The sequence below is a fragment of the Babylonia areolata genome, chromosome 12, assembly GCF_041734735.1.
Source record: "Babylonia areolata isolate BAREFJ2019XMU chromosome 12, ASM4173473v1, whole genome shotgun sequence".
NCBI lineage: Eukaryota > Metazoa > Mollusca > Gastropoda > Neogastropoda > Buccinidae > Babylonia > Babylonia areolata.
Window position 1 is genome coordinate 24,979,389 of NC_134887.1, and position 18,706 is coordinate 24,998,094.

Below are 18,706 nucleotides of genomic sequence, written 5' to 3' on the forward strand. Positions count from 1 at the left end.
GTTGGTGACCTCACTTCCTCCACATGCATTCTCAACATAGGCACCCCACAGGGATGTGTTCTATACCCACTGTTGTACTGTGCAATTCAAAATGAATGTAACACCATGGTCAAGTCTGCCGACGATACAACTCTAGAAGGGCTGATTACGAACAGTGATGAGTCAAAATATAGGGAAGAAGTACATGAACTTGTCAGCTGGTGTGATCAAAACAACTTAGAACTCAACGTATCAAAAACCAAAGAATTAATTCTAGATTTCAGGAAGACCAGATCTGACCCCTTACCACTTGTCATTGAAGACAAGCAAGTAGAGATCATCAGCAACTTTAAATTTCTCAGACTGATCATTTCCAACGATTTGAAATGGGAGAAAAATACGGAAAAAATTGTTAAGAAAGCACAACAGCGCCTGTACTTTCTTCGGTGTCTCAAAAAGTTCGGAATTAAAAAAGAAATCATGGTTGATTTCTACCAAGTAGTCAATGAAAGTGTGCTAACCTTTGCTATTACTGTTTGGTACAGAAACATTTCCAAGGCAGAAGTTGCAGCCCTTAAAAGAATCGTAAAAACTGCCACCAAAATTACCGGGGCTGATCTACCTTCTCTAGAAGACATATATTATAAGCGGCTATTCAAAAAAGCAAAATCAATCAGTCAGGATGAATCACATCCAGCTTTTGGGATTTTCAAGATGCTCCCCTCTGGTCGACGGTACAGAAGTATAAGGATGAAAACCAATCGCTTAGCCAATAGCTTTTTCCCCAAAGCAGTCAATGCCCTGTCTCTCGAACAAATCCAGTGTGATAAATAGAATTGTGCAACCAACAACCATCTACCTGAATATCTAGTCATCAGCCCCATCCACATGTAATATGCAGCTTCTGTTCAAGCGTGTGTGTGTGCGTGTGTGTGTGTGTGTGTGTGTGTGTGCATGTACGTGCATGTGTGTGTGTGTGTGTGTGTGCGTGCGTGTGCGTGCATGTGTGTGTGTGTGTGTGTGTGTGTGTGTGTGTGTGTGTGCAGTGCATGCATGCGTGAGTATGCACAAGTTTTTATATTGATATGCACTTGTATGTATCTTATTTCTACTGTATCTGTGCTTGTGTATGATTTTCGATTTATGTTCGTATCTTGTTATGTACTATCCCCCCCCAATATTCCTTGTGACCCTGGTACACTTCGTAATAAAGACATATTCAATTCTATTCTATTCTATATGCATGCACACACATACACAAAGCCACTGAGTGTTGCAGGAAGATCCATAGGACCAAAAAGGGCTGTACGAAGAATCTGATGAATGCTCAGCAGCACACTGCACCAGCAGGTAAGTAAACACTCATGCATTCACATATGTATGCACACACATACACAAAGCCACTGAGTGTGGCATGAAGATCCACAGGACCAAAAAGGGCTGCACAAAGGATCTGACGAATGTTCAGCAGCGCACTGCACAAGCAGATAAGATGCTGGAAAACCAAGGCCAAGAATCAAACCACAGTGCCAAGGACATCCACACTAATAATTCAGACAAATCATTTGTACAAGATCTTGAAGCCAAATGCCACCTGCAAGTGCAAAAATGGAATGGGAAGAGTCAGACCAGAAAATAGTCCAAAAACTTGATGTGCTGTTAGGAAAGAGCACCTTGGAACACAAGTTAGCACCTACAGAGATACTGTGTACACAACCTGTCGGGAAACCTATGGAGTGAAAGAACCAAAGACAAGAACACCTCCTGAAAAACCCAGGCAACAACAAGAAATAGACAACATCTGAAATGCAAAAAGAAAGCTCACGAAAAGGATGAAGACTGCTTCAGAATTTGAGAAGCAGAGCCTACAGAAAGACCTGAAAGCAAAGCACAGTGCCATCAGTAAAGCAGAATCAGCAAGGAGGAAAAGGAGCAAAAAGAAGAAGACAAAATCTTGACTGCTTCTTCTGAGACCCCTTTCGGTTTGCCAGGAAACTGTTCCAGCAGCGCAAATCAGGGACGCTCACAGTGGACAAAGAAATACTTGAACAGCATCTAAGAAAAACATGTTCTGATCCGCAAAGCAAGAAACCACTAGATCTCAAGGGTTTGGTTCATCCCAGGAAACCAGAGAAGAAGTTCAGCGATAAACCACCAACTCTTGAGGAAGTACAGAAAGTGGTCAAGAAAGCCAGGGGCAAATCATCACCAGGGCCAAACGGAATACCATACTTGCTGTGCAAGAAATGTCCTAAAGTCCTAGAGTGACTCCACAGAGTGATAAGATCAGATTGGAGGAACCTGAAGATCAACGACCAGTGGATGATAGCTGATAGCGTGTACATCCCGAAAGAGCGGAATTCAAGTACCATCAGCCAGTTCAGACCAATTTCGCTCCTGAATGTTGAAGGAAAAATCTTCTCTGTCATGGCTGCAAGACTGACAAAATACCTCACAGAATATGAGTACCTGAATATGTCAGTCAAAAAAGGCGGCATCCTAGGAGTTCCCAGCTGTGCAGAACATGCCACAATGATTTGGGATGCAATCCAAAGAGCAAAGACAGAGAAAAAGAACCTGGACGTGGTATTGCTTGATCTTGCAAATGCCTACAGATCAGTTCCTCATGAGATGATCCAACTGGCTCTTAAGATGCACCATATACCAACAAACATCAGGGAAATGCTGAAGAAGAACTTCCATGGCTTCTCAATGCAGTTCACCACCAAGGAATATACGACAGATTGGATCAATCTTGAAGTTGGCATAGCCATGGGCTGTGCACTTTCTCCAATCCTGTTCGTGCTGGCAATGGAAGTGCTCTTGAAGGCTTCAGTGAAGGGCACAGATCGAGCTGACCTCGGCAACAGATACCAGATACCACCTTTGAAAGCTTTCATGACACAACAGTCCTTTCAACAAAAGAAGATGACACCCGTGAAATACTGAAGTGGTTTGACAAGGCAGGTGCTTCAGCCAGGATGAACTTCAAACCAAAGAAATCACAGAGCCTCTCAATATGTAAAGGAAAGGCAGCTGAAATGGTCACATTCGCTGCAGCCAACCAAGCCATTCCAACAGTGTCAGATGACCCAGTCAAGAGCACTGGAAGATGGTATGGTGAGTCCCTGAAAGATACAAAAAGAGGAAAGGAAACCAAGCAGATAGCAGAAGAAGGCCTGCACATCATATACCAGTGTGGCCTTCCTGGCAAATACAAAGTGTGGTGCCTAGAGTCTATGCTGATACCAAAGCTCCTGTGGCCTCTCCTGATATATCATATCAGCTGTAACACAGTCAAGTCGATTGAGGCAAAGATCAACAAGCACACATGCAAATGGCTTGGTGTCCCACCTGGTCTCACTGACATGGCACTCTAGTAGTGTCACCAAGCAAAGCTGAGACTACCTCTGAAGTCCCTTGTCAAAGAATACAAGGTCAGGAAGGCAAGACTTCTCAGCATGCTTGAAGACTCACGAGACATTGTTGTGAGATCCAACCAACCCAAGCTGAAGACTGGCAGAAAATGTAAAGTCAGGGAGGCAGTCAGTACAGCGAAAGAAAGTCTCAAGACAAAGGAAATAATAGGACACACCCAAACCAACAGACAAGGCAATGGGGAAAGCAAAAAGAGACATGATCATACAGGAGATCAAGAAGGAAGAGAATGATAAAAGAGTCCAGAGAGCAGTCCAGCAAGGCCAGCAGGGGCAGTGGACAACATGGGAAAATGCACTCCAAAGGAGCCTCAGCTGGAACATGGCCCCTCTGAGGATCAGCTTCACCCTGAGATCTGTGTACAAACTTGTTCCCACGAATACAAACTTGGTGAAATGGGGGAAAGCAGAGGACCCTGTGTGCCCACTCTGCCATGGCAAACAAACAGTGGAACATGTCCTCAGCTCATGCAAAGCGGCATTAGGCCAAGGATGGTACACATGGAGGCACAACCAAGTGCTAAAAGAAATTGCACATGTGGAGAGCACTGTCCAAGGAGCACCAACACCACACTTTGTCTTGTTACAAAGGGTTATAAGTCTGCCTGTATTGCCTGTGAACTTTGACCATGAGTTGTATCTCTCAACACATGAATGAGAATTAACAAGGCCCATGGAATAACAAACTTGTGTTTCGAACCCTACTTTCAGATCTGTTTTGTTTATTATGTTTTGGTTGCTTTTTTCTGTTCTTTGGTGAAGTATTAACTTACATGTGTGAACTGTGTAGAATGAAAGCTACAAATGCTACAGTGATCACTTTACAACACACATACCAAAGTTTTACAACCATCCATTCAGAAACAACATTTTACTAATTACTTTTTTGAATTAACCCTCTTTCTGTTTTTGCCACTTGAAAATTACTTGGTCTGGAAAATGAGGTTACTTAGTTTTACTTGGGACAAAATGGATTAATCTCAATGAAATTAAAAGAAAAGAACTTGAAATAGAAATAATGATTGAAAAAATGTTTCAAATTATGAAATGAATGACCTCTTGGAAAAGAGCTTTGGTGGCCTCATAGTCCTGCACATCTTCATAAAGCCGTGGTTCTGCTTCCTCCAGGGCTGTGCGGAAGTCACCAAACAGAATGGGGTTGCGGTCCACAAACTCCACATGTGGCTTGAAGTTTTCCTCCAGGAGCCCCCTCAGAGTTTTCTGCACACGCCAAACAATCTACACATATCAATCATGACAATGGACACTCCTCTGAGTTTTCTACACATATCAATCATGACGATGGGCACTCCCCTGAGTTTTCTACACACATCAATCATGACAATGGACACTCCCCGGAGTTTCCTACACACATCAATCATGACGATGGGCACTCCCCTGAGTTTTCTACACACATCAATCATGACAATGGACACTCCCCGGAGTTTTCTACACACATCAATCATGACAATGGACACTCCCCGGAGTTTTCTACACACATTAATCATGACAATGGACACTCCCCTGAGTTTCCTACACACATTAATCATGACAATGGGCACTCCTCTTAGTTTTCTACACACATTAATCATGACAATGGGCACTCCTCTTAGTTTTCTACACACATTAATCATGACAATGGACACTCCCCTGAGTTTCCTACACACATTAATCATGACAATGGGCACCCCTTGGAGTTATCTACACACATCAATCATGACAATGCACATCCCTAATGGCCAGCCTGGACTTAGCTGCCATATTTGCTGACCTAAACTAATGGTATTTGCCACAAAAATACACTTATTGGTAGAACTTTCATTCTTTCCCTTGTGAAACTACTTTTTACCTTTTGCAGATGAAACTTTAAAAAATTCTTCTGACTGAAAAATTTGTGTTTAAAAAAGAGAGAGAAAAGACAATATGGGGGACTCACACTGATGTATTCTTTGTCTGTATCATTGATGAGTCTGTCACTGATGACTCGCATAGCTTCATTTCGCCACAGGCGCAGGAACTGCTCTGGTTTGGAGAAGCGGTCAGGAGTGGACAGGCAGAGGCCATTGTAGATGCGAGACAGGTCACGCAGGTTGAAGATGTAATGGAATTTGGATGGTGTGGGTGGCAAATCTTTCACTGTCATGCTAAACAAATACAAACCACAATAATGTAATCAAATTAATTCAAGCAATGGAGGTTCATGGCTAATATATCATAAAGAAATGGAATGATTAAGTGTGAAGGATAAAGTTTCTGTTGGTCAGCAGATTACAATGAATGTTAGTTTATCTTAATTCAGGACTAACCAATAGATAAAAAACACATGAACGAATTCACAGCAACAAAGGAAAAGTTCATGGCAATTTTTCAAATAAAACTCTATTTAGATAGATAACCAAACACACACATGCAGAAGAGGGGACATAAGATTGAAGCAACACACTCTCCCTGGAGAAAGTTGTCCAAAACTGACACCAAGCTGTGCACCAACAAACAACATACAATACAAAACAATACTATATAAATGCGCCAGTTTCAATTATAATTATGCCATTCTCAAATACAAATGCTCAGTTTCACTCTGCAGGAGATATGAATACTCAGAACATTCATCTCACAATTCTCAGAGGGTCTGTCTCACCTGTACAGCTCCATGGTCATTTTGGTGATAGTGGATGCCAGATTTTGAACTTCATTGGGGAATGGGGTCAAATGTCCTGTGAGGATTGAATTGTAGATCTTGAACAATGATTCATCATCGGGGAAGGTCATGTTGAATACGGAAAAGAGAGAGACAAAGCGAGGGTCTGTTTCATTGCGTCCACCACCGGCCTTGCCCATGGCCGCAATGTAGCCGATGTCCTTCATGTTCTTCCAGTTGAGGTCCTTGCCACGGTCATAGACACCACCACGTTCCAGCAGCAGCTTCAACAGTGCAATGGGCTGCTGTGTGCCATATGTGTCCACCTGTACATACACTTCAGTATCTAGGGACTGCCTTCACTCTGCATCTCATCAAGGATGTTAGAACACAAACCAAATTTGAAATTATTCTGATGACAGTGCCAAAAACAAAAACAAAACACTGACTCTTGCAGGATCATCCCCCTTCAAAAACAAATGACAGTTCCATGGCCAGTCAAATGATCTGTTATAAGGTGAGCCACTTAATCATCACTTATACAGTCTTTATCCACACTTTCACAAAAGTCTCAACTAAAAGTGATCTTGAAACTGGACAAATTTCACTGAAATAAAACAAAATCAAAAGCTAAGTGTCCTTTTTTTTTTTTTTTTTAGATCAGAATGAAAAAATCAAAACAAAAATCAAAAAGGATCACAATGGTTGCAGTGGTCAATCTTTTTTTTTTTTTTCTTTTTTTTTAATGGTTAGAGCTTTGGATTCTTGTCGGAGTTTGATCCTCCATCACACTTGGTGGGTAAAGGGTGGAGATTTGTCCAACCTCCCAGGGCAACATATGTGCAGATCTGCTAGTGCCTGAACCCCCTTCATGTGTACAGCATGCAGAAGATCAATTATGCAGGTTAAAGATCATGTGATCCATGTCAGTGTTAGGTGGGCTATGAAAACAAGAACATACCCAGAACACAGACCTCTGAAAATAGAGTATGGCTGCCTGCATGGTGGGGTAAATAAAGCAAAAAGGTCATACACATAAAATGTTACATGTGTGTGTGTGTGTGTGTGTGTGTGTGTGTTGTGTGTGTGTGTGTGTCTGTCTGTGTGTGTGTGTGTGACTGAAACCTGATTGAATGATACAAGAAACAAATGATTAGTGCCCAGTGGTAGCTGTCAGCTCTACCCAGGTAAGCAGCCTGTTGTGCAAATGACTACATGTTTGTAAAGCACTTAGAGCTTAGTCTCTGACAGAGGATAGGCCCTAAGTAAGTATCCATATCATCATCACATCAGTTTCAAAATATTTCAGCCACATAATAATTTTTAGATTATCACATAATATAATTCTGTCATATTAAAATTAAAAAAGAAGTGACATAATCTGTCAAGCTTTCTGACCTGAGGCATGTTCATGTCATCCACAAAGATGATGAGTCGTTTGCCAGGGGGGGGTCCATATGTATCCTTTGTGCGTTTCTCCACGTTGGCCTCTAGGTTGCGCTGTACATCCAGGGATGTGGTGCGACTGGAGAAATTCATGTTCAGCAACAACTGGAAAATGAAACATAATTCGGGTGTCTTTTTTCTTTCTTTTTTTACACAGCTGTCATTTCACCTTAGCATGTGCTGTCGATCTACTGAATATTTGTTAATAACAGGTGAGTTTAAAGACCTATTGGCTTTCACCCTTAAGGTAAAGTTGTTCAAAGCTGTAGTCTTGAAGGTTTCACTGCAATAGTCAATATAGTGTTTGTTGCATTGGTTTGAAGTATTGTGAGATTTTAGTTTGTTGAGGAGACTGATTACTATTAACTCACTCAGTGCGGCCAGTCCTCTCTTCTCCTCTACACAGACCCTTCAGATGTCCAGTGGGTGTCTGAATGACCCAACCTATAGCTTCCGTCATCAGAAATGTGGTATTCCTTTCACCTCTTCAGTATAAGAGCCTTCCACTTGCAATATTTTGATGATGGTAATTGGGGTGAAACACTGTTAACGTCGTCTCTTTCGCCGTTCATATGGAGAGAGTTAAAGGAAGAAGTTGAAATGAATTCAGAGCTGTCTACAGGGACACCTGACAGCCAGCCTTCATGCTCTGCTGATGAACAGCATGTTCCACGACACCAGAATACCACCAGCAAAAGAAGTAACTGAACCATCCCCTGCCCTCGTGCAGCCATTGCTTGGCATAGGTTTAGCTCTGTTGGTGCAAACTACTGGAGAGAAATGACCAGGACCCAGCCACCCTCAGTGCAGTGCAGCCATACAAGAGGTGAAAAGTGCAAGCTGTCAACACTGGCAAGGAAGAAATTTGGTGCTCTCCCAAGGCATCAAGTCAGCCCAGTTTGAAAGCCATGGGGAGACAGTGTTTGTGACTTTGGCCATCCCATCCACTGGACAGCCACAAACCAGCCACACCTGGCGTCCTCTGGCTGCAGTCACCACTACCACTCCCAAAGACATTGTTCCTCAGCCCAGTCAACAGGGCCTGTGAATATCAAATTTCGTTCTATTGTTGTTGTTGTTGTTTTAAATATGTTCTAGTTTAATCAAATCAAAAAAGACAATGATGCCAAAAGTCTCACCTCTTGTGTTTAATGAATAAATAAACTTTTTTATCATCTCAAGAATAAGGTCAATGACACAGATAACATTTATTTCTTAATATTTGGTCACAAATGTAAACTTTTCTGTCTTCTTATGGTTTGGTCCTTTAGAGACAAAAGCATTTAATCAATTTCTTAATATTTGGTCACAAATGTAAACTTTTCTGTCTTCTTATGGTTTGGTCCTCAAGAGACAAAAGCATTTAATCAATCAGATAATTGTAAGGTTTTTTCTCTAGATATACATTGATACATCCCCTTCTCCACTAATAAGTAATGTGAAATCACAAAAATTTACAACAGTAAGCAACTCACTTCAGAGGAAGCAAAAAATGGAATCTAACCTGGAAAATGTGGTACATGAGAGTGTAAATCCATGCATGGCAATAGAGTAATCAATGCATGCAATCAGTGTCCATGCTGAAATCACAAACAGCTGACTCACATGAGCTTCTGGATCCATCTGGCGCAGGAAGTTGGAGGTGGTGGCAGTCTTAGAAGTGCCAGTCTCTCCAATGAGGACTACCGGTCGCTTGATGCCCACCATCAGCTGCAGCAGCCAAGTAGCCCGCACTGTGTCCACAGTGGGCACCAGGATTTCATAGAACTTGGCCTCAGGGCTGTGGATGTACTTGGGCACCAGCTTGGACCATGGCACCCACTTCTTGGCCTCACCATCCCAGAAGAATTCATACAAGGAGGCATAGCCAGGAAGCTCTCCTGAAAGGGCCACAGCATTTGGTGTACACAAGCAACCAAGCATTTCCATTGAGTAAAGTCAGACATCAAATATCATGTACAAAAATACGTAGAATACAAGTTCAACAGATGAGAAAGGAGTCAAAGACATAAGAAGAAATTAAAACATAAACAGTGGATACTGACAATGTCTTCTTAAGTTCACTATCTTGGTGCAATTTTTTATTTTTTTTATTTTTTTTTAAAACAATTTCGGTCAAAGGACTCTTCTCACAAGTTTGTGAGACAGCAAATGTACAGCTGGGGATGAGAAGTACCATCTTTCACAAGTTGCAACCCAAATTCTTGTCTGCTCTCTCCAGGCTTGACTGTAGCACTGCACTCCACCATGGTACTCTGAAGTACCTGCTTAACCCATTATCTGCCTTGGGATGCCAGACTTAGGTCCCATTTGTTGCATGGTTGTAACTCTCACGTCCAATTTTCGTCAGCAATTTGTGGTTGATAGTTAAGCCTTTCACTTCTGACCGTGGATATATCCACAGTTTAGTGGTAACTGTATTATCACCAGTCCAGCCACATATGTGGAGTGATGGCCTAGGGGTAATGCGTCTGCCTGGGAAGCGAGAGAATCTGAGCACGCTGGTTCGAATCACGGCTCAGTCACCGATATTTTCTCCCCCTCCACTAGAACTTGAGTGGTGGTCTGGACGCTAGTCATTCGGATGAGATGATAAACCGAGGTCCCATATGCTGCATGCACTTAGAGCACGTAAAAGTACCCACGGAAACAAAAGAGTTGTTCCTGGCAAAATTCTGTAGAAAAATCCACTTCAATAGGAAAAACAAATAAAACTCCACGCAGGAAAAAAATACCAAAAAAAAAAAAGGGTGGTGCTGTAGTGTAGCGACATGCTCTCCCTTGGGAGAGCAGCCCGAATTTCACACAGAAAAATTTGTTGTGATAAAAAAGAGAAATACAAATACAAATACAATTTGCATACGCTTACTTGGTGACTGCCTTGATGCATATTCAAAGCAATATTTAAGCATGTTTTAGTGCAATTTTGATGTTTTGGGGTTGTTGTTTTTTCGTTTTGTGAGGAGAGGAGTGGTCAGTCAAGCTCCCCACTAGTGGGGCAGGGAGAGGGGAGGGTTCTTGGCCATGTGCCAACACACAGCTGGGTGGCCCAGTTTCTTTTTCATCAAGCTCTGGTGTAATACTGAGCTACAGGCACTCAACAAAAACGAATTTGACTGGAAATCCTGGAGTCTGTTGTGATGCAGAGATTATTTAACAACTTGATCTCATGGAAATTTACTTTGACTTGGATTTAAAACAACAATTACAACATTTATATGATGGAATTATAATAACTTTATCACTGACTTGAAGTATAATGTATGAGCAATCATTCAAAACAGAAGTGAGATCACTGTGGCAGTGGATGTACAGTGCAATGGCTATGGTATACTGAAACAATAAATACTGCTTTCAAAACAACAGTGAGATCACTGTGAAAGTGATAAAGACATTCATCAGTTGTGAATAACGTGAGCAGTCTGTGAACAAAGAATGAGAACAAGCACTGTACAAAAACATTTTTCAGTATGACTTTTGACATCCTGCATCCTGGACCTAAGTCAAAACTGGAAAAAAAGAAGAAAAATGAATATCTTGACAATTTAAAACTTTCACACACACACAAAAAAAAAAAAAACTTGCGATGGCATAAAACAAGGGAGCTCCAGTGCAAATCTCATGCATGCTGACACCAACAGGCAATGAAGTTCATGACTTCCATGTGTGAATGCTGCAGGAAGACAGAGTGAATACATGTAGCCTCACCCAGCACATTCATTTTCTTGGGCCTTGAGGAATGCATATGACCAGCTGCTCCCACAGTCAGTCAGAGCAGTATGAGAACACAACAGCTCATCAGACCCAAACAACACAAACTCATGAGGACACAACAGCTCATCAGACCCAAACAACACAAACTCATGAGGACACAATAGCTCATCAGACCCAAACAACACAAACTCATGAGGACACAACAGCTCATTACACCCAAACAACACAAACTCATGAGGACACAACAGCTCATTACAGCCAAACAACACAAACTCATGAGGACACAACAGCTCATTACACCCAAACAACACAAACTCATGGTAAGAGACAGGTGGCATGTCAACTGGACACGGACGCATGTATCTTCTTTGTCCAGAAGTAACAACTAGAGGCTGATTGGTTTACTATAACCTGTGATTGAAATATTACAACTGCTATATATGTGGAGCGCACACACACACACACACACACACAGAGAAAACATTCCTAAAAATATGCTGAGTATGCTTCACAGTCTATGGGTATATAGTGTTAACTCCATTCAGTATCTGTGAAAATCTTACAAAAATTCTTCTGATCACATACACAACCTTTTCATGTTCACAAACTTTTTGTATCTGAGAGTAAGCATGTGTGTGTGTGTGTGTGTGTGTGTGTGTGTGACTGTGTGTGTGTGTGTGATTATTTATGCGTTTGTTGCTTTGTGTGTGTGCACACGTGTGTGTGTGTGTGTGTGTGTGTGTGTGACTATGTATGTGTGTTTGTTACTCTCTGTGTGTGCATGTGTGTGTATGTGTATGTGTGTGTGTGTGTAGCTATGTATTTGTGTGCGTGTTTGTTTCATTCCGACCTGGACCAGCGACTGCCCCCTCATCTTGCAGCATGTTTGCAGAGGCCAGGTACTTGGTGTAGGCATCAAACTTGCTGCGTCCATCCTCCAGCAGGGCAGCCCCCACTGACCAGTACAGGGCCTGCAGGAAGTATGCCTCCAACTCGTCTGGCTCTGGGACTTCCTTCACTAGCAGGGCGTTCAGCATCATGCACAGCTGTGTCACCTGCAGTCATGTGTGTTGGGTCAGCATCGTGCACAGCTGTGTCACCTGCAGTCATGTGTGTTGGGTCAGCATCGTGCACAGCTGTGTCACCTGCAGTCATGTGTGTTGGGTCAGCATCGTGCACAGCTGTGTCACCTGCAGTCATGTGTGTTGGGTCAGCATCGTGCACAGCTGTGTCACCTGCAGTCATGTGTGTTGGGTCAGCATCGTGCACAGCTGTGTCACCTGCAGTCATGTGTGTTGGGTCAGCATCGTGCACAGCTGTGTCACCTGCAGTCATGTGTGTTGGGTCAGCATCATGCACAGCTGTGTCACCTGCAGTCATGTGTGTTGGGTCAGCATCGTGCACAGCTGTGTCACCTGCAGTCATGTGTGTTGGGTCAGCATCGTGCACAACAGCATGCTTTGCTCAGGCATAAGAAATCATGCACATATATGTTCAAAGAATTATTACATTCCCACTTTATTGTGTGAAAATAATTTGGTAAAGCATTTGGCTCTCTATCTGAGGATTATGAGGATTGAGGGTTTTGCTTTATAATGTCTGAGTCTTTACTAATATTCTGTTGTTGTATTTTTGTGAAAATTGTGGTACCTTGCATGATATGTGACTAAGCGATTTGCAGTAACATATTTTTATGGGCATAAACTGTAAACCTGATAGTTCTAAAAATCAAGTCTGTAAACAGCACAGACAACATGTGTAATACTGAATCAAGCTACATTACAGTCCCCAAGCAAAAAAAAAAAAAAAAGTGTTACAAAGTTGATTCATCTTATTTGTGCACTTCTGATGAGGTCAGGATATAGAGCAGGAAGGTGTTCATGCAGATGTTTTATGCATGTGAACCAGCGTACCATGTTGAGGTTGGTGAGCGGGATAATGGTCTTCATCTTTTCTCCCTGCCTGCCATCCTGAATGCCCTCCACCACCATGTCGATGAGCAGAGGAACATACTTTTCATACAGCCGGTTCAGATCTTCTCTCTCCTGCTTGTTGCTGCGGGCAGCCACCCACTTCTGCCAGTACGGCTTGTAGCCCAGGTTCTTGGGGTCCACATACACCATGCCACAGCGGGAAATGGTGGCTGGGGAGGCGTACTGAAGGTCAAACACCTGCACACAATGGTCTACAATATAGTACTGGATGCTATTACATGTGTTTGTGTGTATGTTTATGTGTGTGCGTGTATGTGTGTGTGTTTGTGTAAGCATGTGTTAGTGTGTGTGTGTGTGTGTGTGTGTGTGTGTGTAAGCATGTGCATGCACTTGTATTTGAAAACATGAAAATATATGTGTGTACAACTATATCTGAAAACACCAAGGGTTCCCTGTCTTGGAGGTGTGAGTATCAGTCTGCATTATCATTACTATTGTATCAAATAACTAAGTAATCAATTAGCAAAGTAAAGACTTAAACCACAAACTGGCAAAACCATCTTCAGTCGAAAGGCACAGCTCCCTGATGATCTCACAAAACATTGCAAAATTCTGCAGACACATGATTATCTTACACATCAGAGCACAGTGTTTCTGCAGACACATGATTATCTCACACATCATAGCACAGTGTTTCTGCAGACACGTGATTATCTCACACATCACAGCACAGTGTTTCTGCAGACACATGATTATCTCACACATCATAGCACAGTGTTTCTGCAGACACATGATTATCTCACACATCACAGCACAGTGTTTCTGCAGACACATGATTATCTCACACATCATAGCACAGTGTTTCTGCAGACACATGATTATCTCACACATCACAGCACAGTGTTTCTGCAGACACATGATTATCTCACACATCATAGCACAGTGTTTCTGCAGACACATGATTATCTCACACATCACAGCACAGTGTTTCTGCAGACAAATGATTATCTCACACATCACAGCACAGTGTTTCTGCAGACATCACTACCTCACACAACATGGTGCAGTGTTTCTGCAGACACGTGATTACCTCAAACAACATGGCACAGTGTTTCTGCAGACATTACCTCAAACAACATGGTGCAGTGTTTCTGCAGACATCATTACCTCACACAACATGGCGCAGTGTTTCTGCAGACATCATTACCTCACACAATATGGCGCAGTGTTTCTGCAGACATCATTACCTCACACAATATGGCGCAGTGTTTCTGCAGACATCATTACCTCACACAATATAGCGCAGTGTTTCTGCAGACATCATTACCTCACACAATATGGCGCAGTGTTTCTGCAGACATCATTACCTCACACAATATAGCGCAGTGTTTCTGCAGACATCATTACCTCAAACAACATGGCGCAGTGTTTCTGCAGACATCATTACCTCAAACAACATGGTGCAGTGTTTCTGCAGACATCATTACCTCACACAATATAGCGCAGTGTTTCTGCAGACATCATTACCTCACACAATATAGCGCAGTGTTTCTGCAGACATCATTACCTCACACAACATGGCGCAGTAATTCTGCAGACACGTGATTACCTCAAACAACATGGCACAGTGTTTCTGCAGACATTACCTCAAACAACATGGCGCAGTGTTTCTGCAGACATCATTACCTCACACAATATGGCGCAGTGTTTCTGCAGACATCATTACCTCACACAATATAGCGCAGTGTTTCTGCAGACATCATTACCTCACACAACATGGTGCAGTGTTTCTGCAGACATCATTACCTCACACAATATAGCGCAGTGTTTCTGCAGACATCATTACCTCAAACAACATGGCGCAGTGTTTCTGCAGACGGATCCTCTCCCCGTTGGCCAGGGTCAGCAGACGGTTGTCGTCCATGACAGAGTTCATGTTCTCCACCCACAGGGCATCCACGTCCCCGTCGTACACGATGTACTTGCGCTCGTTCTTGTCGGTGGGCTTGTTGATCTCCCTGAATATGTTGGACAGCAGGCCATCTGTCCAGTCTCTTGTGGCAGGGTCCAGGATACCATAGAGTTCAATGACACTGCGATCTTTTGGGTTGATGGTGAACTGCTTGGTATGAATTCCCAGCCTGTCACAGAGTAGAAGCTGACTTGAATACTTCTGCCCCCACCATCTCCCTTCTTGATTTTTTTCCCCCTGATTTTTGTTACATTTTACATGTATATATATATATATATTACTTCTGGGCACATTATTGTGAAACAATGACACTAAAAAGCTGCAAATAACTACCACTGAAATGCTTTTCAGTTTCAAGTCTTCAAGTTTTGGAAACATACTGGGTGTCCACAATATCTGTTCTTAATTTCTGTGATGTGTATGGTGTGCAGTCTCACTTGGTCTGTGCCTGGCAGAGGGTGTTGATGACCACAGACTTGCCCCCTCCAGTGGGCCCCACGATCATAGTGGTGTGCCGAGTCAGCATGGTCTCGTACATCTGCACCACCTTATCCACCTGCATGGGACATGTTGTCACACCTGTGTTACAGTGTTGTCACACACACTAACATTCAACACAGTGTCACACCTGTATCACCAACTCTGCCACACACACACACAAACATTAAAGATATTATGTTTTCTCTGAGTATCAATGCACCAAACTCCTATAATTATACCATGACAGATATCAGACACTGATAGAAATTAAGATGTGATAACTGTTCTACAAACAATGATAGAAATTAAAATGTGATACATACAGTACTTCCTTTATAGATTTCTACAAGTGGCAAAGCCTTCAAGATTCATTTGTAATTCCTGCTAAATAACAAAACCAAAAATGCTGATTGCAATGAATGAGTTGGGTTTTAACCAGTACTTATGTGTATCAATCCAAATGATATTTTTGCTCGCCATCAAACACAAATGCTTGAAGTACTGAAAGTTGTGTGCTAAAAATATAACAATTAAATCTTGAGCAGCCTACATCAATCAGCATTGCATCATTTTATTATCATGAATATTTTACAATCATTCTATCCCATCCTTATTTTCCCTTAAGGCCAGACTAAGAGCATTGTGTTATGCTGCTGGTCAATCATATGCTTAGTAAATGTGGTGCAGCGTATGATCACACTGAACTATTTAGAAAATGGGAAAATTTAATGACAGTTTTATGATAACATCAGATGCACCTGCATAGTGCTAGTTTAGTCCCTAATAATGAGTCTTGACCATTCACAAGTAGATCCATCAATTTAGAAATTATTCACTAAGCCTCTGCACATAACATTCTCTGAATAAGACTAAGTAGACTCATTTTGTTTGAAAATATTATTTCCTATACATTATATTCAGACTGCTTTCCAATTACATGGCAAATATTTGCTGCTCATGGCACACGTGCTATTAATCAATGTATCAGTTTTAATGATAAAAGTGTTATATTTTCATGAAAGAGAAAAATAACTGGAACAGTAAAATGACTGGTGAAACATTTTTCTGCTTCTTTAGAATAAGTATGTACATACACATACACACTGACAAGCAAAACACAGGGTTACTTCGTTGACTTATGTTGTTTACATACATGAGCCAAGAATTCAGGAAAGGTCTTAATGAATTTCATCCAATTAGTGAAAATCAATGACAAGAACAGAAAGAATGTCCTTGATGTCAGAGACAGAAGCAATCCCTGCAACATGGTGGAAGTGGCAAAAACTGAGAAAGTAATTAGACAATAATTTCTTTCCACTCTCTTGGGAGGGAACATGTGTGTGGTTGATATCTTGTGTTCTTTCTCCTTCAGTTCATCAGCTAAAAGCAAGGGGCTGCTGAAGTTTAAAACAACTCACTACAGAAAGTGGAGCAACATATCCTACATGATAAGAAATTACAGTCATTTCTTAAGCCTTTCAAGTTAGCCAGTTCACTGCCATGAGACATGAGAATCATCCTAATTAAGACAATTACTTCCAGTTCATTTTCAGGTACTTTGTATTGAGTCAGGATAAACCTGATAGTTGGGTTGGGAAAAAATAAGAAAAAGTGGCAAAGGAAAAAGGCTGAGTGTGCACACTGACCTGTTGAGGCAGTAGAACATAGCCACCGTCTTGCAGCACCTCTTCCACAGCGTCATTGAAGTTGGGGTAGCGCACCCGTGGACAGTCCAGGCCAGGGAACAGATCAGAAATCAGCCCCAGGAACAGCGGCACATCCTCAAAGATAAACTTGGGCAGGTTCATGTCACGTAGGGCTCGCATCAGCACCACATCCTGTCAGAACCATAACGTGCTGTTAAAGGCATGCACAGCATAAACCATGATCAGCAACAAACATTCACATTATTTTTCTCTCAGCCATGCCTGAATGTCTAAATTGTTTAGCTTCAGCATACACTTTGCAAAAATATATAGAATTCACATGCAAATCCATAGACAGTGTAGATGCTGAGGCTTGTAACACTGACTGGGAGAATAGTATGTCACAACCACAGCTGGACACAGGGGAAAAAGTGACCTGGTTAATCTTCGATTTAGTTCCAATGGCATTAATTGCCATTTTATCCTCATTCATCTTCAGCTTGATCTCACTCATCCACTCATCCACATCTGCACTAGTTTAAAAAAAAAAATTGCAGGCAAGATTTGGAAAGGCTGAAGGAAAACATAGTTGTGAAGTTGGGAATCAGCTGCAAATAAGTGGTACAAGTGACCTGACTGATGAATGACACAACTGAGCAGCTATGTGTACATAGTAAATAAGACAGGGCCCAGGACTGAACCCTGTGGCACTCCGTACTTCAACACAGATGGAGTAGATTCATGACCAACAAGGACAGACTGGGTGTGACAAGTTAAATTTGGGATGAACCAATCCAGGACCAGTCCAGAGCAGCTAAATGTGGAAGGCAACCAAGTCATGAGAATGTCATGGTCCATGGTGTCAAAAACTGCTGATAGGTTAATCATAATAGTTAAGCAGTGACAGAATAGACAAATGACCATTGTCAAAGGCCTGGAGGAGGTAAGTTGCAACATGCAACAAGGCAGTTTTGGTGCAATGGCACTGACAGTATGCTGACAAAGGGCTCTAGAAGGTTGTGAGACTCCAGATTTTGCAACAATTGTTTCAACACAATATGCTCAAACACCTTTGACAAGAAAGTTAGATTAAAAATTGGACAGTAGTTTTTCAAGCTATTTGGATTGAGAGTGGCCTTTTTTAATAGGGGCTTGACAAAAGCATGCTTAAAACTCTGAGGCACAGTGCCAGATAACAAAGACTTCTGCCAAAATCCCTGAGACAAGTGGCTAGTGCAGAGTCCAAAGAAGTGATGCTGACCGACAACAGCTGATTGCACATGTAGTGTGTTGACCTACACATTGTCAATCTTGCACTGATGAGCAGGTGAACAGACGAATCAGTGAACACAGGAATACAAAAAATGGTAGGAAGTACACATGGTCACAAAGTGCCACAAAACATGTATCACTGGAAAGTCCACAACATGATGAAAAAGAATGTTGAGAAAAAAAAG

At 42.0% G+C, this 18,706-nt stretch overlaps 1 protein-coding gene across 1 annotated transcript in view; it reads right to left on the reverse strand.

Annotated features, from left to right (window-relative positions):
- LOC143288467 (dynein axonemal heavy chain 10-like) overlaps positions 1-18,706 on the reverse strand; it is a 180,117-nt gene that overhangs the window by 84,378 nt on the left and 77,033 nt on the right. The window contains exons 39-48 of the mRNA XM_076596989.1: positions 17,250-17,441; positions 15,561-15,679; positions 14,998-15,292; positions 13,131-13,388; positions 12,068-12,272; positions 9,109-9,383; positions 7,456-7,608; positions 6,058-6,383; positions 5,353-5,560; positions 4,473-4,637 (exon numbers count right to left, since the gene is read on the reverse strand). Of these exons, the coding sequence (XP_076453104.1) occupies positions 4,473-4,637; positions 5,353-5,560; positions 6,058-6,383; positions 7,456-7,608; positions 9,109-9,383; positions 12,068-12,272; positions 13,131-13,388; positions 14,998-15,292; positions 15,561-15,679; positions 17,250-17,441 (2,196 nt within the window). The remainder of the gene's footprint in view (positions 1-4,472; positions 4,638-5,352; positions 5,561-6,057; positions 6,384-7,455; positions 7,609-9,108; positions 9,384-12,067; positions 12,273-13,130; positions 13,389-14,997; positions 15,293-15,560; positions 15,680-17,249; positions 17,442-18,706) is intronic.